General features: G+C 44.4%; 1 protein-coding gene and 1 non-coding gene across 5 annotated transcripts in view; one reads left to right on the forward strand and one right to left on the reverse strand.

The window, feature by feature from the left end:
* Nucleotides 1–1,007: 1,007 nt before the first annotated feature.
* TSHZ2 (teashirt zinc finger homeobox 2) overlaps nucleotides 1,008–25,815 on the reverse strand; it is a 441,429-nt gene continuing 416,621 nt past the window's right edge. For all 4 annotated transcript variants that reach the window (XM_066234374.1, XM_066234372.1, XM_066234370.1 and 1 more), the window contains one exon: nucleotides 1,008–3,824. Coding sequence is in view for 1 of the 4 variants with exons in the window: in XM_066234372.1 (XP_066090469.1) it covers nucleotides 3,823–3,824 (2 nt within the window). In the remaining 3 variants the exon portion in view is untranslated. The remainder of the gene's footprint in view (nucleotides 3,825–25,815) is intronic.
* Nucleotides 23,656–23,731, forward strand: TRNAT-GGU (transfer RNA threonine (anticodon GGU)). The gene has a single exon. It is a non-coding gene; the product is annotated as a tRNA-Thr (tRNA).

The following is a 25,815-nucleotide window of genomic DNA, read 5'->3' on the forward strand; positions in this document are numbered from 1 at the left end:
GCAAATGCCTTGGAAGTCCTTGTAATCTTTGCATTTACTGTGAAAACTTTCAGAAAATCATAGACTCTTACTGTGGCCCTGTCCATAGACCCTGGAAAAGAACAGTGAAATTCACACGCATGCCGCATGCGCGTGTGTGAGCGCGCGCACGTGCACGCGCTCATACACATGCACACCCCCCCCCCCTCACTGCTTAACCACAGATACGTAAACGCTTCCCAAATATGTCATTTCATTTGTTTGTTTTCTGCATTTCAACTAAGTTCAGTAGCTTGTGCCCGTGACATTAATTATGCAAGACTCAAGCAACCAAGCAGGCACATTTTGGGCGTGAATTTTAAGAAATCTATTGGTGACCTTAAAGAAATTCTGTGGGGACTGCCTGGGCTATCCAATTTATTCTATGATTATATTCTGCTTTTAGGCCTTGACCTATTTTTAAGCTATTTCCTCCTTGCATGCTTTTCAGAAGGAGAATTCCCTATTCTAAAATATTATTTTGAAAAATAGAAATAAGACACAAATCACATGAGGACAGTCTCACCCCATGAGAGCGCCTTCCCCAGGTGTCCAGGGTCAGGATCTCTAGGAGATGCTGTGGACACCAGGAGCACCAGAACGTTGTGTGATTTCTTTACTGCTGTATCCCATGGCACCTGGAACAGTGTGTAAACACAGTTGCTGCCCATTAATGTTTGTTGGGTGAGTTTGCTGAATAAATTGCGTTCCCTGTTTGCCTTGTAACCCTAGTGTTCTGTAACATGTATATTTGGTGAATTTGCTGAACTGCAAAATCAGGCCAAATATATACAACTTAAATATTTATATACAATTTTTTTCAGTGGACATTTGCCGTTTGCAGCTGGTTGGTGGTCTTAGCAAGAAGGAGGGCCAGGGAAGGGAAGGCGCTCCCACCCTGTCACAGATACCAGGGGTTGGTTGGAATAGAGTGCAATTTGCATGTCATCTTCCTTTCCGTTTCTAAAGTCCAACTGATCTTAATGGCATGAAAGCAGATAAAAACACTCTTCCAAGTCCATATTATTTAGTTTTTTCCTCTAGAAAGAAGTTTCTAGAAGCCTCACGGTGCTTGCCAAATGAAGACAGGCTCCGTCTCCAGGAATACACTAAGAATTGTGTGTGTTTCACAGTGTGAGCCCAGATCTTGCTTCCTAAGAACACTGGCAGCTGTCCCTCAGCGGTGACATTTACGGTTACCAAGCGACGATTCATGAGACTTACCAAATTTATCAATATTTCTGTCTCTCGCCTCCCACCCTACCCCACTGTAGAAATTGCACTAACAAAACCGTATAGAATCCATGTGGAAGCAGATGATTTATTTTTTCTTTCTTAGAAGGAAACCTATTTCCATGGAGGTGAGAATGGGACTGTTTTCCCCCTGGTTGGGACAAGAGCTCAGGAATCTGCTTTTGGATGTTGTGGGAGGATCTCAATTATGAAACTTTACCGAATACCCCTGGGTTGGAACAGGCAATATGTAACAGCTTTAAGAACCCCAATGCTAATGCCTCAATTTCCCTTTAATAGAATTTTGTTGTTGAAGGACAGGACTCGGTAGAGTCCACCCTTCAATCTTACCCCATCCAAAGACTGTTCCTTCCCAGTTGAACTCCATTCATTTCTGGTTGAATAGGTTAAACAAAGACAGACCTCGCTGTTCTCAATTCACTTTATGATCCTCCCATCATAAAAAATAATATCAGCACCTTGCTTTTCATGTCAGAACTACATTTGAGCCGCTATTCCCTATGCCCATGAGTAAATCCCATAAAAGCCGCCCCGTTGTACTGTTGCGATTTTTCCTTGTGGGTGATTGATTGATGGATGAGTGCTGACACCTCAATGAAGCTATTTCGACTGCCATCTCAATCCGATGATGTGAGGGGTGTATTTTCTGTCCATGCCTCATTACTTCAGAATGACATTCCTGGAACTTCATTTACTTTTTCCCTCCTTCCCCGAAGCGCCATATTTTTTCCCATCTAGGTTATGCATGCCATAAAAAAAGCAATTTGCTATTATATGTGGCATAAGGGCAACACTTTCCCTAGGAGGTAAATAAGAAGTTTTTTTTTTTTTTTAAATCCCAATGTTGAATTTAGGGATCATGTCAAAATTTCCAAAACAATTCCAACAGGCAGCCTCCACGAGAAATGGTGAAGAGGATATATTTGGTTTCATTTTCTTGGTGTTGAATTTTTTTTTTTTTTTTTGGTGTGTGATATAACCTTGGTCATTAAAGCAACAACAAAAAAATATTTCTTCTGTTTCAAAATCATCTAGTTCTTATTGTTGTGCCTAGAATAGTTTAAACATTTCACCTATCACTGAGTAGCAGGTTACAACACAATTCAGACTTATTTGTCCTTGGAGAATAAGGAAATTCATTGTTTAAATGCAATGATGGATTTAACTATTACAGGTTGCTTTCGGTCATATAGAAAATGCTCAACTAGAGTAAACAGATCTACCCCTGCATTTCCAGAGTGTGCACTAGGTTATGTAAGACTTTTAATATTAAAACATGCTCTTAGCTTTTCCAAGTTGACTTAGGACCTGATTTTAATCTGTGTAATACAGTATTCCTGTTAATAATAATGTATAATTAAGACATCCGTTAAAAATCCATAACGTTAATTTAATGGAGAAAATCTAATACAGTTCTATTGGAATTTTTACGTTAAATTAACTTTAACGGGCTTTTAATGGATGTCTTAATTAGATCTCATTATTAACGGGAATATTCCACAAATTAAAATTGGTCCCTCAAAGTTTTAATGAAAAAAGTTGCAGAAACACATTTAAAATGGACACCCTATTTCATGCTTTCTGTTGCTCCTATAGCTAAGCTGCGTTTCAGAGCCCATAAACAACGGGTCCTGCAGAACGAGATTACCAGGAAAGGCTGCTGCTGAACTTTCTACCCTGCAATGATCTCATCTTCTTGTTTCCTCTCAGATTCGGCATCTCACCAAGTTCCCCCATTCTCCTAATTTGCAGGTCACAAGTGATAGTGGTGCAGGCTTACAACTGTTGTTGCTATTTTGTTTTTAAACCAATGCAGATAATGATGATAATAAAGATGCCCACCACTGCATGGGAAAAAGTCTTTGGCAGCAACATGGTTAAGCCTGACTATTTGAACAACTTTCACAGAAGATGAACATTGTTCAGAGGTTTTCTTGGCTCAAAGTCTGGTTTAACTTAATAATTCTTCCACTTTGCGGTGATTAATGGCTCCCTAGTGCAGGGGCAGGACTGGGCAATCCAGGTGCAACCGTAATTGTTGCACTGAACAGAAACATTTCCTTTAGACAAACGTTCCCAGAGGGGTTATAAATAGGAAATGGACATTACCATGAAAAGTAAGCTTCCAAGTGTCTACATCGAGGGCAGCCCACTTGGACATTAAACTATGGAGACTTATACTCCCCCCACCCTTTCCTGTCAAGTGTTACAAACTGACAAAATAAGTACATCAATGTTCTCAGGCATTATTTTTCTTCAGTGGCACTTTGTTTTCTCGTGACAGTGAAAAGGGGACCGTGGAGACGAGACAGCCCCATTGCAGTTTATCAATGAAAATCTAATATTGTCCATAAGCAGAGAAGTGGAAATCAATACTTCATTACCAAATTGTTAGTGAGGACGAAGAGAAATGGCTGGGGTAATTTTTTTTTTTTTTTGGCAGTCTTCTCAGAGCAGGGTGTCAGAAGTTCAATGTCAGAAGCGGGTGGTGCAGCGAAGGACTCAGTGTGAGGGGGAATCCAGGCTGGAAAGTTGAAACTAAGGCATTTGTCCTGTAATGGGAATCAGAACAACAACAAAAAAGATGCATTATTTTCTGAGGAATAGCTTGGGTGGTTATTTCCCTCAGGTCGTCCAATTGCCCACCCAGACTATTTCATTGGCTTTAATGTTCTGCACAGAGTCAAAGTTAAGCCTAGTCTAGGGTGTGATAGAACCAGTGGATGGGACACAGAAAGAAAGAGCCAATTTAGGGAAAGAAAAAAATTTTAAGAACTAGAATGTAGGGAAGAGATATTTGGACACCATGTTCAAGCAGCATTATTCACAGTAGACAAGAGGTGGAAGCCATCCAAATGTTCATCAACAGATGACTGGATAAACAAAATGTGGTCTATTCACACAATGGGAATATTATTCAGCTTCAAAAAGGAAGAAAATTCTGACATATTCCACCACATGAATGAACTGTGCGGACATAATGCTGAGTGAAAATAAAGGAGCCGTAAGATGACAAATTCCGTATGCTTTTAATGACATGAGGTACCTAGCGTAGTCAAACCCATAGAAACACAGAGCAGAATATTGACTGCCTGGAGCTGCAGGGGAAGGAGGAATGGAGAACTGCTCTTTAAACGGCTTACAGAGTTTCGGTTTTGCAAGATGAAAATCTTCTGGGGATGGATGACGGTGATGGTTGCACAACACTATACACTTACAAATGGTAAATATAATGAAGGTTATATTATTTGCATTTGACCAGAATTTAACATAAAAATATAATGTATGATTTTTTAAATTATAAAACATTTTGAAAAATAAAAAACTTAACCCATGGTCCCACAACCCAGAGAGAGCTCCTATCCATATTAGGCTATGTTTTCTTTGTGCATTTTTGTTAGGCTTACCTCGTGGTAAGTGCTAACTCTGTAATATTTTTCTTTGTATTTTTTCACTTGCAAACATCAGTGTAAACAGCTCATGAGCTCTATCATCTATGTGGTCAGAGTTTACTAAACCATTCTCTGATGTCAGACATTTAATTTGCTCCCAGTTTTATTCAGTGATACATAACACTGTGATGAACATCTTTGGTTTGAAACCTTTCAGTGTGTTGTATTTCCATAAGCTTACATTCCTAAGTGTGCAAGTCCCAAGTCAAAAGATACCACCATTTCTTTGGATAGGTACTAGACTCATTCATCATGGTGATCATTTCGTAAGTTATGTAAAACTCTTATCACTATGTTGTACATGTGAAACTAACATAATATTGTATGTCAATGGTAATTGAAAAATATAAAATATTCAAACAAAGATAGGACCATTTTTGTGGTGGTGCAGTGCTACTTAAAGTATGCTTTGCTATGGGAAGTTAAGGAGGTGAAATGCATACCATTTTCTTTAGCCCATCTGTGGGGTATTATTTCTTATTTACATCTTATCATTTAGTACAGCTAAATATTCAATCAATTTTCAACTGGTGTCCTGTAAGATTTTTTAAAATATGCAATACCTGACTGTTTAGGCAGGGGCACTGACCTCTTTTCCCTTAGATTGTCAAATAAAAAAATGACAAAAGCCAACACAATAATAGCCATCTGGTGTGAATGCCCTGTCTTAAGCCATAAATATATATGTCATATAATAGAGTTGCATCTTATTGGTCACATCACATAATAAGTTTGCTTCTGATTGCTTAATTCTTGGTAGAAATCCTTACATACAAGTAAAGGCACCTGATTAAAAAAAAAAGCCACTTTGGAGCAAAAAGTAATTTGGAGTAGGTAATTATTATGATTTTTTGTAAACTAATCGAAATTATACCTATTTTTTTTGTCAGATCAGCGAAAAATGTTTTTTTTTTTTTTTTTTTTTTTTTTTTCTGAAGCTGGAAACGGGGAGAGACAGTCAGACTCCCGCATGCGCCCTACCGGGATCCACCCGGCACGCCCACCAGGGGCGACGCTCTGCCCACCAGGGGGCGATGCTCTGCCCCTCCGGGGTGTCGCTCTGCCGCGACCAGAGCCACTCTAGCGCCTGGGGCAGAGGCCAAGGAGCCATCCCCAGCGCCCGGGCCATCTTTGCTCCAATGGAGCCTTGGCTGCGGGAGGGGAAGAGAGAGACAGAGAGGAAGGAGGGGTGGGGGTGGAGAAGCAAATGGGCGCTTCTCCTATGTGCCCTGGCTGGGAATCGAACCAGGGTCCCCCGCACTCCAGGCCGACGCTCTACTGCTGAGCCAACCGGCCAGGGCGAAAAATGTGTTTTTTGGTGTGTCTCAGAATTTTAGCAATTAGGACAAGTGTGCCATGAGATGAAAAAGTTTGAAATTGCTGATTTAGTGGTGGTGTTCATTTTAGTGAGAAAAAAACTCTCACCTTTATCTATATTTAATTAATCTTTTGGATAAGAAAAATTTCCGTGTCTCCAATAGAAGAATAAAGACAAGCTGAAGATTATATGACATTAGATGTGTGCAAAAAAATTATGTGCAAAAATAATCATCACCAGCAATATAAATAATCCCTTGGTAAGGAATAGTATGACTATGATATTGGCAACCACTTATGGTGTACTTGCCAAATGCCAGGTATTTTACATATAGTACTACTAAGCTAGGGGTCCCCAAACTCCAGCCCGTGGGCTGCATGCGGCTCCCTGAGGCCATTTATCTGCACCCGCCTCACTTCCGGAAGGGAAGGGGAACCTCTTCCATTGGTGGTCAGTACTCCTGGAGTACTGTATGTGGCTGCGCCACAAAGCGAGGCATCGCTCACGTACAGTACTACTTCCGGTGACACGGGATGCACACATCACGGATCTGGAAGCGCGCCATATCACTTGTTACAGCTAGCAGTGACAAATATGGAACTGGATATTGACCATCTCATTAGCCAAAAGCAGGCCCATAGTTCCCATTGAAATACTGGTCAGTTTGTTGATTTAAATTTACTTGTTCTTTATTTTAAATATTGTATTTGTTCCTGTTTTGTTTTTTTACTTTAAAATAAGATATGTGCAGTGTGCATAGGGATTTGTTCAAGTTTTTTTTTGTTTTTTTTTTGTATTTTTTCTGAAGTTGGAAACAGGAGGCAGTCAGACAGACTCCTACATGTGCCCTACCGGGATCCACCCGGCATGCCCACCAGGGGCCTATGCTCTGCCCATCTGGGGCGCCGCTCTGTTGCAACTAGAGCCATTCTAGTGTCTGAGGCAGAGGCCATAGAACCATCCTTAGCGCCCGGACCAACTTTGCTCCAATGGAGCCTTGGCTGCGGGAGGGGAAGAGAGAGACAGAGAGGAAGGAGAGGGGGAGGGGTGGAAAAGCAGATGGGCGCTTCTCCTGTGTGCCCTGGCTGGGAATCGAACCCGAGACTCCTGCACGCCAGGCTGATGCTCTACCACTGAGCCAAATGGCCAGGGCCCATAGTTTTTTTTATAGTCTGGCCCTCTAACGGTCTGAGGGACAGTGAACTGGCCCCTTGTGTAAAAAGTTTGGGGATCTCTGTACTAAGCTTTGAAATAATCTCAATTTTAAAAATAAGAGGAAAAAAGTCTCAGAGAGGTTAGTGACTTGTCTAAGGTCACACAGCAAGGATAGCTTAAATTTTAGGCCTTCCCCTTTGGAAGCCCTGATGCTGTCTTCAGGCACCATGCTATCTAGACTACAGATGGTCACCATCAGTAGAAGGCATTGCTCCTTTTGACATGCGGTCTGCAGTTCAGAGACAAGAGCTGTCTTTCTTCTGACTTGGTTGGAACCCGCGGGTGGGTCAGGAAACTTGAAGGAGGAGGGTCATGTGGTTGAAGGAAGAGAGGTGGGTCAAAGAAAGAGAATGGAAGTGGAGGCCAGGAATTGCAATGACATCAGGAGAAGGTAGGAGAAGGTAGGAGATGGGAGCGAAGGAGAGGAAGAGACAAGAATGATGGAGCCTGTCTTCTGTAAAGAGAGAATTGCCTTCCCTTGTAAAGCAGGATGAAAGGCCGGGTATCATGTTAGGTCTGTTTGAAGTTCTCATTTTCTCTTCCCAGACCATGACATCGATATGGTACCAGCTTTACAGAACCGTATTTTATTGATCACATTCTCGGACCCACAACAGATTTGATCAACACCTAAACTTCTCTATCTGGGTTTCTCTCAGGGCAAAGTTTGTTATGGGAAGGGGGAAAAAGAGAAAGGAAATAATAGTTCCATTATACTATAATCCCCCCCTTGGATGTTCACAATACACCTTAACATATTAAAGACTGAGAAATCCTGCCACTAAACCCCAACCCAACCAGGTGCGCTGGGAGGGCGGGCGCCAGGGGGGCTGTGGCAGCAGCAGTGGTATTGGCTGTGGCCCCTGGAAAGGAATGGTTTTACCCAGAGGGCCCTGCTGTGCTGCTTCCTGCCCCCACCCCAGCCCATGGCGTTCACAGTCAGGGCCTTCTGCTCCATGCTGGCACGTTAGAGCATTTGATGAGCTGAAGATTGATTATAAGAATCCTGTAGCCTGACCAGGTGGTGGCACAGTGGATAGAGCGTCGGACTGGGATACGGAAGAACCCAGGTTTGAGACCCCGAGGTCGCCAGCTTGAGCGCCGGCTCATCTGGCTTGAGCAAAAAGCTCACCAGCTTGGATCCAAGGTCGCTGGCTCCAGCAAGGGGTTACTCGGTCTGCTGAAGGCTCGCGGTCAAGGCACATATGAGAAAGCAATCAATGAACAACTAAGAAGTTGCAACATGCAACGAAAAACTAATGATTGATGCTTCTCATCTCTCTCTCCGTTCCTGTCTGTCTGTCCCTGTCTATCTCTGCCTATGTAAAAAAAAAAAAGAATCCTGTAGACCAGGGTAGTAGCCTCAATCCTCTGCTTTCTTCCGTGTCATGTTTCTCTGTGCCGTCTCAATGTGCCCCTCTTGGCATATCATATTTGGAGGGATCTGAGAAGACCAGTGATGAGTTGACCAGGACTCTATGACCCTACAGCCATCATGAATGCAGATATTCTAGCATATTGTCAGAACGAAGGATGGTGCAAATGAGCTTTTCTCTTCTAGCCCTTTTTTACTACCTATATGGCATGGCCCGTGTTTTGGTGAGCTCTTAGAACAACGCACACAAGAATTGGCCCAGTTAAGTGCTTGCAAAAGCCACCAAACGAAGGGATTCTATCCAGCAAGATCCTATCTCCAAGAATAGCCCATGAATCTGATCAGTTACATTAAAAGAGGACTCCTTTTTTTTTTAAATGTTCCCACAGTTTTTGCTTGTGCAAAGACTGTTTTCATACATCATACTTGGATAAAGAATTTAAATGGAATTATGTATAAATATAATTAAACAGCCATAATCCCTTGGATGACTGCATTACTTATTGACCATTCTTAGTCCATTGGAAGCTTTCCTTTATACAACTGTGGGGCTCATTTTGTTTTTGTTTTATGAAATGCCATCTAATTACCAATTAGCTATAATACCAGGTACTTCTGATGAACTGAAAATATCTATCTGATCTCTGGGAAACTTCCTGGGTTTCCTCATCTATCATGTAAAGGATTATATTATGCTCACAGATATTAGGGAATATTTTATAGCTTCATATTCATTTTGAAATATCCTCTAATTTTTGTGAGCAGCATAGATGGATACATTAAAAACAATGAGAAGAGTGGGATTTTTTCCCTTCGACTTGAATAGCATCCTTGTATATCACATGAATGAGAGAGTTCCCATATTTCCATCAGAGTAATGCATTTGCTTTCATTTTTAGGCATAGGTGAATATGACATAAAAACAGAGGCGAAATTACAAAGAATTCAGTTAAAGCTATTTTAAATGATTTACTTTGTGAGACATTACTTATTAAGAAATTAGTTATTCTATCTACTGTTCTAATCTGGTGGTAAAGGTAGTCTTAAGAATTTGCAAGTACTTTAGATTCACAAAACTGAATGAAGAGAACATAACAGAACCACCCTGCCATTCCTTTAGTGGAATACAATAAAACTATAAAATTAAGACATTTTTAGTGCATTGTTTTAAAGATTACAAATAGCGATTTCATAAACTTGCTCAATCCATAATAAAGACACATTACTGTCAATAAAACAAACAAACAAACAAACAAACAAACAGTAACCAAAAACTCAACCAAACACAATATATCTTTATGAAATGTGCTGCTTCCCAGATTTGTGTGATAGCCCTTTCTTCCCTACAAAATGCTCACAAATATACTTGAGTGTCATTTTCTGGAAAACGCCTTCTTGACAGACTCTTGTGCAAAAGCCAAGGAAGTTGATCAGTTCGTAAGATCTCAGTAGGTGACTCTTGACTCATATTACTTGGCTTTTTTGAGTCTCAGTATGAAAGGGTGTTATTGTGACAACTTGACGTTTTCCGAGTCCATTCCATGCTATCCATGCTAAGTCCATGCCTGATCTCATGTCAGCTTCACAATGCTGCAATGCAGGAGGTAAGAGTGTCTGTACTTCCAGCCGAGGACACGGACATTGAGAGAGGTGAAGCCATTCGGCTGGCAGTCATCTGGCTAGAAAGTGGGAGAACGATATTCAGATTCTGGTGGGGTTTTTTTCCCTGTTAAATCACTGCCTTTTTTTTTTTTTTTTTTTTGTATTTTTCTGAAGTTGGAAACGGGGAGGCAGTCAGACAGACTCCTGCATGCGCCCGACCGGGATCCACCCAGCATGCCCACCAGGGGGCAATGCTCTGCCCATCTGGGGCATTGCTCTGTTGCAACCAGAGCCATTCTAGCGCCTGAGGCAGAGGCCATCCTCAGCGCCCGAGCCAACCTTGCTCCAATGGAGCCTCGGCTGCGGGAGGGGAAGAGAGAGACAGAGAGGAAGGAGAGGGGGAGGGATGGAGAAGCAGATGGGTGCCTCTCCTGTGTGCCCTGGCTGGGAATCAAACCCGGGACTCCTGCATGCCAGGCCGACACTCTACCACTGAGCCAACTGGCCAGGGACTAAATCACTGCTTTTTTAGTGCCTGAGATGGTTTGGTGTACCAAAGCATTAAATACTAGCATTATTGATAATTTCAAGTCATTTCCCCCAAGAGTATCTGTACAATTAGTTACTAAGTTAAATCCCAGACCCAAGTGTCTTCCGTTAAAACCTGGCTATGATATTATTTCATTTTGAGAGATGTCCTCATATCCTACCACAACTGATGGAAGAGGTAGATTCTTCTGGAAGCTTAGTGTTCCTGAACTAGAACATAATGGTGAACAGGAGACCTGAATTTTGGAACACTTTGGGACAATATACCCTTTCTTATTCTTCCTTATTTTAAAAGAGGAAAAACCTTATTTTTCCTTTTAATCTAAAGATGAAACCCTGTCAGAAAATTAAAACTAGAAAACGCAGGGGAGGGGAATGAGAATTGGTATGACTATTTCTCACTTTTCAGAATGAATTGTATACAACCGATTAAGAAAAAAAAAAAAAAAAAGCAAAGGCTCTTGGTTGCCTCTTAAGTTGTGGCTGAGGTCAGGCTTTGCTGCTGCTGGGGTGTTTTTCTTCCCCTCCCTTAATATGTTGAGTTACTCCCATAAAAATGTAACAGAAATAAATAAAAATTTTAATTACATATCCACAAAGTCATTGGCAGTGCTTATTAAGAGGGGTTTGTGAAGGAGAGCCAGCTGAGAAAATGTAATTATTTTGTATTAATTACAGAGCCACCAACAGATGTGCGGGATTATATATACTTTAATTTGGTCCTGCTGGAATCTGTAATCCCTGCGGCAAATCATTCTGGTTGGCTCTTCTGCTCCCCGTGGCCTCGCTCAGTGCCGCCCTCTTCTGTCCTCACTCCGCTCCCCTCTTCTCGGAGCTGCGTGCTGTCTCCAGGGGGTGTTTTGAGACTGCTATCATCATGGGCACACCACTGGTGTTTAAGACTTACGGGTGGGGGAAGTGAGCACCTTGCAGCACGTGGGGCAGTTTCTTACGGAGTAGGTATCGTCCCCTCATTCTCCGCCATTTTTGAAAGCATTTCTGTAGGTCCGGGTTTTTCAAACTTGGCACAATTGACATTTTGGTCCATATAATTTCTTGCTGTGGGAGACTGTCCCATGCACTGTAGGATTTTTAGCCGCATCCCTGGCCTCTACCTACCAGATTCCACTAGCATCACCGTTACCCTGGAGTGCGAGAACCTAAAATATCTACAGATATTGCCGAGTATCCCTGGGGTGGGATGGGCAGGCAGCAAAACGATCCCTTGTTCAGAACCGCTGACGGAGGTGGGAAAGGTTGTTGTAATTCATTTGATCCTAGGACCCAACTCCATTTTACATATAAACACAAAATCTTTTATGTACAGTTTCCTACAAGCTGCGTTTTTCCTGAAATCAAGCTACTTTGCAAACCAAGAGAACCTATGTTTGATTTGGAATTTGAGTGGGAGTTATTTGCCCTCTTAGAAAATCAAGTCGCCTCTGGTGTGGCTGCTGATGGTATTTGCGCCATCCAACAGCCCCCAAACGATCTGCCTGGATCGCTGACAGGTTCCCGGGGACCCACACAGAGGACTGCACATCAGACTCCCGCGTTCTTCCCGGGACCTCATTCCTCTGAGTGTGGTCTGCTGGCCACACCTGTTAGAGACGTGGACTGCCGGGGCCACCCCAGGCCTGATGACTCAGCATCTGCATTTTAGCCTAATGCCCAGGTGGTGCCTATGACAGTCAAGTTTGATAAGTCCAGTGCGTGTGCCCCAAGCTTTCCTCATCTTTCCCACTGTGCAGTCCATGGTCTAGGATGGCTTCTTACTGAAATTATGTGCGTAGTCTGGTCATCTGATCTACGGATTTTACTTCAAGAGGGCAAAGGGGAAATGAGAGAATGTTTGTCTGGAAAGGGCCACGCTGGGCCTGCAGAGGGCCAGGGTCCCAGCTCCCCAAGGTTCTCTAGAGGCAGAAGCATCCCGTTCTGTGACACTGAGTATCACCCATATGCTGATGCCTGTGAGTCTCAGAGTCGTACATCCAACTGACTTCCTGAGGTCTCCACGGGAATATCTCACAAGCACTTCCAAGGTAATCAAAAGTATGGCTCTTGAATTCCCTGGTCCCAGCCTGTTCCCCCTCCAACGTTTCTTCTGTTCACGGGAAATGAAACCTCAAACTGCTCAGTTGCTCCTGCCAGAAATTTGGGTCATCCTTAACACCTAGTCATAAAACTCCTCTGCAAACGCGATTTCCATCTGCACCCCCAACACGCCAGCTCAAGGCTGTGCGTCACGTCCCCGGTGACTGTGGTAACCTCTCATTGGGCCCCTTAGTCCACTCTGGGTCCAGTCCATCATTTTCCACAAGGTGAACAAAGTGAGCTTCTGAAAACTTAAATCAGAGTGAGTGGTCACGCCCCTTTCCCTCCCATATCCTTCAGTGACCCTGCGCTTAGGAAGCAGCCCCTGCCTCGCCTGGGTTACCGCCCTTGCTTCTGACACCTCCTGAAACGGGCCTCGGGGTCTTGCTGGTGCTGTTGACTCTGCCTAGAATACTATCCCGCCCATTCTTTTTTTTTTTTTTTTTAAATTAATTTTAGAGAGGAGAGGGATAGAATAGAGAGAGAGGAGAAACAGAGAGAGAGAAGGGGGGAAGGAGCTGGAAGCATCAACTCCCATAGGTGCCTTGACCAGGCAAGCCCAGGGTTTCAAACCAGCGACCTCAGCATTTCCAGGTCGACGCTTTATCCACTGAGCCACCACAGGTCAGTCCCGCCCATTCTTTGTTTGCCTGGCAACTTATCCTGAAAGTCCTAGGGGAAACGCCACTTCCTGGGAGAAGTCTGCTCTCACCCATTGGATTTATTGAAGTTCCTTTTTTTTTCTTTTTTAAATAGTATTTCACATTCATGTTGCCCTTATGGGACTTTCTGTAGTCTATAAACATAACTGTACGTGTGGTTGTCGGTTTAGTGTCTGCCTCCTGCACTGGCTCGTGCAGCCCAGGGCTGTGGGGACCATGCTGTTTCATCACAGAAGCGTCCCAACCACATGAGCCAAAGTCTGGCACACAGTTCGTACTTGACAAACGTTTGTTGAGTGAAGGAAGCCCTCAAGACAACTAATTTGAAGTCTATTTACACTTTTTCGAAGCACATTCTTCTGAAAATATATTGGATAAATATTAATCACCTGAAGATAAAGAGGTCCAGGCTAAGGGAGTTTAAATAATTTGCTTCCCTGGTGATTATAAGTGATGGGTCAGGACACGCCACTCCTAATTCAGGACTTCTTAAAACTGAAGAGAAAAGAGTGTGAGATAAAAATGCTGCACATATATAAAAAGTATCATTAAAAAAAGACCGTGACAAGGAAGCAAAGTGGAAATGGAGACAGGTGATTTTTAACCATGTAATCCTGGGAGAAACCTGCAGATGATATTTTCTCAAATTGATTTTACAATTTGAAAATCCAAGTGGGCTTAGCTACATTGCTGAATTCCATCATTAGGGCTTCTCCAAAACTTTCCCTAAGAGAAATCTCTACGTGCAGAAACGCTTTCACTTTGGTGGACCAATTCCAATCCTTAGAATGAATAAAATCATTGCTTAAATGTATCGAATACTTTTTATACAGTAGACACAGCTTCATAGGAGTAGGTGGATAGCGCTTTAAAATGTTATTTGGTATTTTTGTCTTTTCTTAATTCCTTTCTCCCCTGTAGTTTTCCAGTCACTGAAAATAGACCAATCGTTCCTGGAGAGGCGAGAGGGGAACGTCACAAAGTAACCCAGATAGAACAAAGTGGCCAAGTTTTTGAATAGTGAGAGAGGCTTTTTCCTTCTTATATTGAACCTCAAAGAGGTTGAGTCGATGACAGAATTTACAAGTTGCAGATCAGTAACACTCACAAGTGTTAATCACAGACCCACCTCTTAATGCGATATTTCCACTCATCATCTCAGCCATCCAGAGGGGTACCCAGTATGACAGAGGACAAAACTGAAGTTTGGATAATTGAAGTGACTCATCCAAGATGCCATGATACGTGGAATGGAATATTCCAACAGTCAATTGGAATATATATTTTCTAGATTTCAGAGCCTTTTCACTTAACCACCAAACTAATTGTTCCTGACGTCAGATCTGTACTGACGAGACCACACATTCTTTGTCAATGGTGGTGCTTGATTAGACCCTTGAAGACTGGGAGGCAATACTATTGTTGATCTCGCTGGTCTTCTCCTTGGACATTTAAATATAGCTGGCACGCAGGTCATAATCAATACACCAGCAAGTCTCAACTTTTGAACTTCCTCTTTTAATGCACAACTTGTGATAAATCAACAATATGTCTCAACCACGTGATCTGAGCTTCATGACACAAACCAGGCAGTCAACGGCCTAAAGATCTAAACCTGGAGGAGAGTTCTGTTGTGGGCTTTTAGTTCTTAGCAGTCCAGGGCAAACAGCTCCTAAGCTGACCTCCAGCCTGCAGCACCAACCCCAAGGATCTAACAGAGTGGGTGGATTGAAAATAATTGAGCAAATAAGTTTCCTTTTTGGTAGACTTAATGGGCAACCCTCGAAATGGTGCAAAGTCTTGTCACCACCTTGTGTAAATTGGCTGTTGAATGAAGCCGGCAGAAGCTGGTGACATCTTGGAGAACAACAACAACAAGAATGTCAGGAAGACGCAGGGCCCCCTGAGAGTGGTGCAGGTGCTGTCGCTAGGTGTCATTTGTGTCCTTGTGTGGCAGCTGAGAAGATTTCAACAGCAGCAGAAAATCTTCTCCTTAAAGCAGTCTTCAACTTCAGGCTCCCCAAGTAGTTAAGAGACAGAAATGAAAGGAATGGCGTGAGGGTCTGCCCTATGAAAATCTCTTGACAACTAATGACGGGATTATGAAGTCTTAACTGCTGTACAGTTATCCCTAATTATAACCAAAAGGACGTCAATCTAAATAAAAGTGATAAGGCCGAGAGAGGCATTCTCCTCTCCTTTCCCCCAACAGCTTTTAACATGACTCTTCTCAGTGTGAAGCTTTGACAAAACTTGGATTGAATAATTACTAAAAAGGATGGAGCCCAGTGTTAAGTAAAACATATATATATATATATATATGTTTTTTAAAAAACGAATGGCTTTAATTTTTCATTTTACAAAAACAAATGATTTCCTTTTACCTATTTGGTTTACTATGGGAAACTCCTATTGTCTTTTTTGCATTCTAAAATATCACAAAAGTTATGCAAGAATTTTTGCCAGACATTAAGTATCAGGAAAGCTTGGTGCATTCTTAAACCTTGCTGGACATTTTCCTGGTGGAAAAGCTCAGTTTTGGGATGGACCCTGTGCCCACTTTTGCTTTCACTACTAGGAAGCTCAGCCTCAAACGCTGGCCCATCGTTAGGAACTGTGTATCCTCTTAAGGTTCCAGTCTGGCCTGACCAGGCGGTGGCGCAGTGGATGGAGCGTCGGACTGGGATGCAGAGGACCCAGGTTTGAGACTCCAGGGTTGCCAGCTTGAGCACAGGCTCATCTGGTTTGAGTGAAAGCTCACCAGCTTGGACCCAAGGTCGCTGGCTCGAGCAAGGGGTTGCTCGGTCTGCTGAAGGCCCGCGGTCAAGGCACGTATGGGAGAGCAATCAATGAACAACTAAGGTGTTGCAACGAAAAACTAATGATTGATGCTTCTCAACTCTCCATTCCTGTCTGTCTGTCCCTGTCTATCCCTCTCTCTGGCTCTCTCTCTGTTTCTGTAAAAAACAAACAAACAAAAACAACAACAACAAGGTCCCAGTCTGTACCCATCGACTTCTCTTCATATTCTCTCTCTATTTTCCTTCAGCCTATTGGTTAAGAGCTCGCCTCTGCCATTGACTAGCTGTGTGACGTGGGGAGAAATGACTTACCCCTTCTGAACCTGTTTCCAAATTTTCCAAATCAGAATAATAATAGTACCTTCCACAAATGGTGCCTGGCACACAATAAATACTCAATAAAATGTGAATTAAAAAACATAATTTTCTGGCCCTGGCTGGGTAGCTCAGTTGTTGGAGCATTGCCCTGATACATCAAGGTTGTGGGTTCAAGCTCTGGTCTGGGCACATACAAGAATCAGCCAATGAATGCATAAATGAGGGGAACGACAAATTGATTTTCTCTTTCCCTCACCCTCTCTCTCTCTAAAATCAATCGATAAAAAAAATTTTTTTTAAACGATTTTCCTTTCTTTCACATTTTATTGTATCACATACAATATAGTCCCTTAAAAGTACTTTGGAATAAGATGTGGAATAAAAAAAAATACATACATAAAATTCTGCTTATGTGTGAGAAATAAGTAATCGTCAGGTCTTAGAAAATGGATTATTCTTTCTTTCTGGAAATTTAAAAAAATAAGTAGAAGAGAAGCTCTGTAGTTCACACATGAGCCAATGTTGAAAAGAAATCAGTTGTCTATTTAGATGTGAAGCTAAGGAAAGTTTTCCCTTTTTATAAAAATAAAGGATAAACTAGCATTTCAAAACATTTGATGTGGATATTAAGAAGAACGTAGAAAGCAGTCAGAGGACCTACCAGTTTATTAAGTGCTCATTATAAGCTCTGTGCTTTACAATAATGCCCGACCGACAACCTCATTGTCCCAATTTATTGATGAGAAAACAGAGGCTTGAACTGGCTAAGAAATTTGATCGAGGTCAGACAGTTAGCCAGCATTTCGACGTAGGTTTGTCTGACTTCCAAGCCTCTTCTCTGGCCAGTATTTATTGCTGTCGGTGGAACTAACTAGAATCTTTTAAAGGCACATTGCTCCGTAAAGCTATATAATGAAAAATGATAAGGACTGAAAAACTGTCCAGCAGTTTTTGTCCTTTCAAGAGAAAAATTAAAAGGGTGGCAAAGATCAGAACAACAACCAGACAATGAGCAGGGAACATGCCCAGGGTGGTTTCATCCTAATGTCATGTTTGGCAATGACGTACTTCCCATGTAACAATTCTATACGGCTGCTTTGGGTGCATGGCCCTGGAAGAAAGAAAGGAAGCAATTTCCCTGTACCCATTTTTACTGAGCCACATTCATATTCTCCGAAAGGGCACTTAAATTGTGTGAAAGAGGTCTAGATACTGGCAAACACCTCCATAAACAACCCGGACAGCTTCAAGTCCAAACCGCCAACAACATGATTCACAATGGAACGCATCGTCACTAAGTGGAGAGCACAGCTGAATGTTATTTATTACAACTAACTTACAACCAAACGAGATTCATGGTGTGCACACGGTGAGGGGCCTCAGTGCTGCCTAAATGTGAGCTGTTGGCGTCCAGGAGGAACTGCCTGTCTTCCAAGTGCAGGAAATAAACTGGCAAAGGTTTTTTCTTACTTATTTCTTCTTCTTCTTCTTCTTATTACTGTTTTTACCACCATGATTATGTGTCCATGGCCCCATGGCAGCTCTGTTTGTGGTGTGTCTGCATTGGAAAAGGGACACGTGTTTAGGTAATTCAGGCAAACCCTCCCACCCTGCAGGAAGAGTCTCCCTTCATTTCAGTGATAGGTTTCATTCATTGGGTTGCCTACTCTTTGCAGGAAGCTTGATTGCTGTTCTTTTAATTCGTATAATGATCCCCAAAGGTAACTCTTGCATAAAATGATAGACAGATTTCAGCAGGATCACATGCCTGGGGTGTGGCAGACTGGACTTCGAACCCAGAGATCTCTGTCACCAAACTACCATACTGCTCCGGAATAGTAACTATTGCCCTTGACCAATTTGATTCTGGGTAGTCGTTGCAGTCTTTGCAATAGATTGGAAAAACAGGAGTTTGTGTTTCCTGTTTACAATGAAGAACCAGAGGTCCAGGAGGTTAAACTGTCCCCACCGCCCACACCGCTTTTCCTAGAGAAGCTGGCGTGAAACCAAGACTCATCTGAGTCCCAAAGCTGGTTTCCTCTGGCTCTCCCAGTGTTTCCCAAAGGACGTCCGCGGAGCCCCAGTCCCTTGAGATGCTCTAAGAAAGAAAGATGTTCTTTTTATTCATTTGTTTGTTTTCAACAAAAACAAAAAGCCTTTGCCTCCTGTCTGGGGAGGCCTTCCCATGCCTCTGCCTGGATAATTCCTGCCCCGCAGTCATCCTCCGGCTGAAATATCACGAGCTCGGAAAGCCCTTTCCTTATCCCAGAATCTAGACCACGTCTCCAGATTTCCTACCTCTTATCCTGATTGTCATGAATAATACATTGGTTTGTGTGAATATTGGTTTACAGCTTGTCTCTCCCACCAGCCTTCAAGAAGGCAGGGGTGGTGACTGTCGTGTTCAACAACTTTCCAAAGTGCCAGCCCAGTGCCCGGCCCGTGGGTGTCACTTAGTGAAGGCCCTTGAGCTTTTCTTCATCCTATGTCCTTACTCCACCTTTGTAGAATTATAGAAGTGTCAGTGAATGACCTCTGGGATCCTCCCTGCCCCCACCCTTATGCAGATGGGGACGTGCAGGCCCAGACTTCGCGGCTGTTGGGTGAGGCTAAGAACACTTGTTATTTATCAGCCCAGTATGTTCTTGTCCCGGAGCCCAGTGTTTAAATTAGATCGGGTCTTATCCTCAAGACAGAGAGGAAACTGAGGCTCAGGGCTGTTATGCAGCTTGCCCAAGTTCCCCGCTCATGAGTGGCACAGAGTGATCTGACTGTGCGTCCTCCTGAGTGGGTTCCCCATGCCGGTCCCACTCAGGCTGGGCCACTCCCGGGGATTCTGCCTTCACTGGTCTGGAGTAGGCTGGACACTGGCTTTGTAAGTTTCCCAGGGGATTCTAATGTGTTGCCAAGATTGAGAACTATTGCTCTGCTGCATGATTGATGGGCTGATTGATCACTGCCATTTAATCAATGAAGCCTTCTTGTACAGGCTCAGTAGAATGCATGACTTGTTCAATTCTACGACAGCACTCCTGCTTCCTTCTCTCTGTGCCACTCTCCTCTCCCCACTCCTGAATCTGCATTTCTGTGGAGATTAAATTCCTTCACCACACACGCAAATAGAAAGACACACCCACAATGCACGACTGCTTATGAAGACCGCCATCCTTATTTACAAGCTCCAGCCACCATAGTCTAGTTCTATCTCAGATGACAGCTGGAGCAACCGAATTTCCATACAAATGAAAAATTAGTACAAGACCTTCAGGACCCTGGGGTTTGTTTATTGGTTTGTTCTTCAGTGATAACAACAATCACTATTATTAAATAATGAGGCTTCACCTTGTACCAGGAGCTGCGTAAGGTTGGTGGGGGACAGGGAGGCCTCCACAACAAAACTGAAGGGGGTATTTCTAAAAGGACCTTCTACAAAGGGTCAGCTGACTCATGGGGAGTGAAGGATGGTCACCATGGCTGGTAAGAGGTGCAGCCTGGACTTGAACCTTCCTCTGCTTACCCCCCCCCCACCATCTCTAGACTCTCCCTTCCCACTAGACTGCACTGCCTTCTAGAGGCCTCTTCAGACTCTACTTGAGATCTTGTTCATGCACCAAAAAAACACTGAACCAGGCTTGTGTCCTGGAAGGAATTCAAGGCTTTCCTCCACCCCCAAATCAGCTGTTGAGAAGAAACAATATGTATTTTAAATGTCTCACTTATAAAATTTACTATAAAACATTCAGTCCTTCCAAGCATAGCTATAAATAAAGCAGGAGGGTGGACCTCTCCTCTTTTGTGAGAAGGAAGTTATGGAGGGCTCGTGTGGGAGGCTCCATAACCCCAAGCTGCTCCCTCTGGGGGCAGGGGCGGTGCCAGGGCGGTGCCAGGGGCAGGGGCGGTGCCAGGGCGGTGCCAGGGGCAGGGGCGGTGCCGGTGCCAGGGGCAGGGGCGGTGCCAGGGGCAGGGGCGGTGCCAGGGCGGTGCCAGGGGCAGGGGCGGTGCCAGGGCAGGGGCAGGGGCGGTGCCAGGGCGGTGCCAGGGGCAGGGGCGGTGCCGGTGCCAGGGGCAGGGGCGGTGCCAGGGGCAGGGGCGGTGCCAGGGCGGTGCCAGGGCGGTGCCAGGGGCAGGGGCGGTACCAGGGGCAGGGGCAGTGCCAGGGTGGTGCCAGGGGCAGGGGCGGTGCCAGGGGCAGGGGCAGTGCCAGGGCGGGGGCAGGGTGGTGGTCATGAGAAATAACCACTGATGATAAAGAAACACAGACAAAAGCTTTACTGACAACATGGGAACAAATGTTATGAACTGAATTGTGTCCCCCAGAATTCATCTGTGGATGTCCTAATCCCCATACCTCAGGATATGACTGGATTCGGGAATGGAGCAAGGTGATTAAGTTAAGATGAGGCCATGAGCGTGGGCCTTAATCCAGTCTAACTGGCATCCTTAAAAGGAAGAGGTTAAAACACCAGGAGAGACACACCGGGATGTGCACGCGCCCAGAGGGAAGACCGTGTGAGGCCGCAGGGAGAAGACAGCTGCCTGAAAACCAAAGACAGAGGCCTCAGAGCAAACCAACCTTGCCGGCACCTGCATCTTGGACTTCCGGCCTCCAGAACTATGAGCAAAGATATTTCCGATGTTTAAGTCCCCAAGTCGGTGGCATTCTGCTGGGGCAGCTGGAGCAAACAAAAAACCATGGAAGAAAAAAGAACTAGTGTTGGAGGCCTGGAACCAACCTCGCTGGCCTGGAGGCCACCATTTCTTCCACATTCTGGAGAGGTGTTCTCCTCTGTCCTCTCCCTTGCCCGTTCTGCCTGCGGGGCGGGGCGGGAAGGCAGGGATTATTAAGGCCTCCGAAAAATAAAACAAAGTGGAGGGCCAGCAAATTTCCACAAAGCCATAAAGCGATTTGATGACGAATGTGGCGTGACAACTCTCTTTTAGAATTTAATTTTGAATGGGGTTGCTAATGCTTTTGGGGAAGAAAATCCTCCGGATGGTTCAAGAGGAGTTTCTAGAAACTGTTAATTCCAATTTTTTTTAGCTTATGGGGAAAGGACAGGAGGAACTTCCCGGTAACCTTGGACTGACTAGGGAAGAGTTGCCTCAGATACTAGTTCTTGTCCAGAACAGGGACTTTCAAAGAGCTTCTCAGAAGGGAAGGGGGTGTGGAAATTTCTAGAAGGGGCAACCAGGGACATGTGACAGATTCTTTTGGAGACTACCTACTCCCACGTCAAGCAAAGCAACTTCACTGTATCTGTTTGGTGTAGACAGGCTCCACATAAGAATGTATTTCAAAAACATATTCAACTGCTTCCCAAAATTATCACTATGAATTTCTATAACGATGATGATGATGACAATAAAGTTGATGCCCACTGGACCGGGCGAGGTAGCAAGACTTTGGCTGTGCATTTTTTGGCTCTAGCTTTGTCATCGAACACAACAAATGCTTTCAACCAATGTCGGGGCAGCATCTGTGCGGTGCTAGACAGCGGGTAGTGTCTGACTGCAGGAGACACAGCAGGGACACAGCAGAGGGGACCTCCGCTGTCAGGGGTTTGCACTGTAGAGGGAGAGGAGGCGGTGTGCAGATACAAAACCGTGGCAGGGAAGCGGCGTGCTCTGAAGCCAGTAAAGCAGGGCCACGAAGGAGTGAGGGGCCAGCTGTGTGAATATCAGTGTGGCTACGTCGAGAAGGGCCCAGGGAAGGCCTCACTAGGAGGTGACATCCATGCATATAATTCAGGGGATCCATGACCTTCTGGTAGGAAAAACATTACGTCTTTAATTTCACTGACCTCTCACTAAAATTCAGCGTTTCCTTCGCTTATGACTGTAGACACCAAGTCGTAATTTATAGCACCGATATTTTCACCGAAATGTCACAGATTTTATGTCACATTATAGCTGTTGCAAATATCTTGCTATATCATGCTTTGAAATTACAGTGGTTATTAGCCTTAGTACTGGGTATGCTACTTAATGTATGGGGTGGGGCCAAGTAGGTACAGTTGTCAGTACAGGAAACACAAGCTTATTCTTGTGTCATTAGCGATTGTATTATTCTCCATATGAACAACTGTAAACCTACTTTTGCCTCACCCAGTATATAAAGAAGTTAATATATTATTATCACAAATTGGTGTCTTTAATATTTGATAACTGTATTTATATGATTTTTTTTTTAAAAAACTCTTTTTAAAATATATATATATATTTTTCTGAAGCTGGAAATGGGGAGAGACAGTCAGACTCCCACATGCGCCCGACCGGGATCCACCCGGCACACCCACCAAGGGCTACGCTCTGCCCACCAGGGGGCGATGTTCTGCCTCTCCGGGCATCACTCTGCCACAACCAGAGCCACTCTAGCGCCTGGGGCAGAGGCCAAGGAGCCATCCCCAGCGCCTGGGCCATCTTTGCTCCAATGGAGCCTTGGCTGCGGGAGGGGAAGAGAGAGACAGGGAGGAAGGAGGGGGGGTGGTGGAGAAGCAAACGGGCTCTTCTCCTATGTGCCCTGGCCGGGAATCGAATCCGGGTCCCCCGCATGCCAGGCCGACGCTCTACCGCTGAGCCAACCGGCCAGGGCTAAAAAAATTTTTATTTTATTATTTTACAGAGACAGAGAGAGAGTCAGAGTGAGGGATAGACAGGGACAGACAGACAGAAATGGAGAGATGAGAAGCATCAATCATTAGTTTTTCGTTGTGCATTGCGATACCTTAGTTGTTCATTGATTGCTTTCTCATATGTGCCTTGACCATGGGCCTTCAGCAGACCGAGTAACCCCTTGCTTGAACCAGCGACCTTAGGTCCAAGCTGGTGAATTTTTGCTCAAACCAGATAAGCCCACGCTCAAGCTGGCAACCTCGGGGTCTTGAACCTGGGTCTTCTGCATCCCAATGTGACGCTCTATCCACTGTGCCACCACCTGGTCAGGCTGATTTTTTAACCCTATGTATTTTATTGTATGCCTTTAAAAGCATTACTTTTGGCCCTGGCCGGTTGGCTCAGTGGTAGAGCGTCGGCCTGGTGTGCGGAAGTCCCAGGTTCGATTCCTGGCCAGGGCACACAGGAGAAGCGCTCATCTGCTTCTCCACCCCTCCCCCTCTCCTTCCTCTCTGTCTCTCTCTTCCCCTCCTGCAGCCAAGGCTCCATTGGAGCAAAGATGGCCCGGGCGCTGGGGATGGCTCCTTGGCCTCTGCCTCAGGTGCTAGAGTGGCTCTGGTCTTAACAGAGCGACGCCCTGGAGGGGCAGAGCATCGCCCCCTGGTGGGCAGAGCGTCGCCCCCTGGTGGGCGTGCCGGGTGGATCCTGTTGGGCGCATGTGGGAGTCTGTCTGACTGTCTCTCCCCGTTTCCAGCTTCAGAAAAAAAAAAAAAAAAAAAAAGCATTACTTTTAAAAAATTATTGATTGATGGATTTTAAGGAGAGCAAGGAAGGGAGAGAGAGAGGAACATCAATTTGTCGTTCCACTTATTTATGCATTTATTGGTTGATTCTTGTATGTGCCTTGACTAGGGGTTGAACCCACAACCTCAACATATTGGGATGGTGCTCTAACAACCAACTGAGCTACCTGGCCCGGGCAGAAGCATTACCTTTGAGAAGGGCTCCCTGGGCCTTACCAGACAGCCGAAGAAGCTGTGCAGCCTGAAATAATTAAGAACTTTTGTGTTCAGGCCTCTTCCGTCAAGCAATTAACCTTGGACGAGCAATACAGGAAAATTGGTGAAGCCCAGAATTTCGAGTGGCAGTTGTTAAGGTGTTGGAATTTCTGGCAAGGACAAGAGATGGATGATACTATAAACAAAAATGCGTGTGTGTGTGTGTGTGTGTGTGTGTGTGTGTATTTGTAAATACATGTTTATTTGTGGTTTCTGGAGAGAGGGTCTGTAGTTCTCACCAGATTCTCACAAAACTCCTTGACCCATATACAAGTTCAGAACCGCAGAACCACCATGCTAGAAGGAGGAGCCCCAGGATGGGGCCTCCTCTGAACCAGGCTGTAACTCTGGAAAAGGCCCAAAAATCCAATGTCACTACTGTTCAGAGAGGGCCATTTCTTCCAGCACCCCTCCACTCCCCTGTTCTATTTCACCCGATCCAAAGCCTCAAATCTGTCCAAAACTGAGAAAATTTCATCTAAGGGGGTAAATAGTGGCTGCAAAAGTGTTTATATAAGGATTCCGTCAATATCTGCTTTTATGTGAGGAGGGAGCCCAGAGGCTCCGGAGTTAATCTTCATGATCACATCAGCGGCTCTTTCCCTCCTGGTTTGAAATTAAGACGGCCAGACATTCTCCTTTCTCTCCTCGACCCCACAAGCACAATCAGCCGGCGAGGCATTCTAATTAGACCTCCTCTATTATTAGAGCATAGGAAAAAAAAGAAATAAATTCTGGGCTGGTCTGAAGGACCCCAAGCTAGGAGCGAGAAAGGTAATCATTTAATTTGTTGTTGTTTCCATAAATCAGGGCCCAGTCATCAATTTCACCACATATTTGAGAGCACATGTTATTGACAATGTGTTCGTGGAGAAAAATGGAGTTTGCTGGCAAAGTTGTTCCATTTTCTAAAGATTAAATTGTTCATTGTACAGGCCGCCATCTGCCCTCCCTAGGAGAGATTTAGTTGTTGGCAGAGGCATTCAAAGTCTAGAAGATAAAAGTTAAATTTCTTTTTCTTTATTGCTGTGCATAACCAACGGCAAATGCACTCATTCATTCACCCACCCATCCATTCATTCCATCTTTATCAAGTGTTTCTTCTGTGACATCAGGTAGCTGCCGAGGAATGATTCCTGCGGAAAGGTCACGAGTAGCTGATTGATAACCCTGTGGTCTTCATTCATGCATAGGACCTCTGAATGGCTGGCATTTCTGTCCCCTGACCCAACCTGCGTGCAATCAGGGCTCCCACAGAATTATGATGAAAAAGACAAGTGTCTGCACTCACTGAACCTTCCAGTCTGTGGAGGACGGCGAAGGCAGACACATCGAACCCCATACATTATAACACGCGCTTTGAGATAAACACAAGGAGAGGCAGAGCTCATTTCTGAGTAGAAGCTTCTTGGAAGAACAGAGTGGAAGAACTCGGAAGAAACATGGCCTGTGCCCTCACATACACTTGTTCTTCTATGCATTCACTA

Source organism: Saccopteryx bilineata, chromosome 6, assembly GCF_036850765.1.
Source record: "Saccopteryx bilineata isolate mSacBil1 chromosome 6, mSacBil1_pri_phased_curated, whole genome shotgun sequence".
Lineage (NCBI taxonomy): Eukaryota > Metazoa > Chordata > Mammalia > Chiroptera > Emballonuridae > Saccopteryx > Saccopteryx bilineata.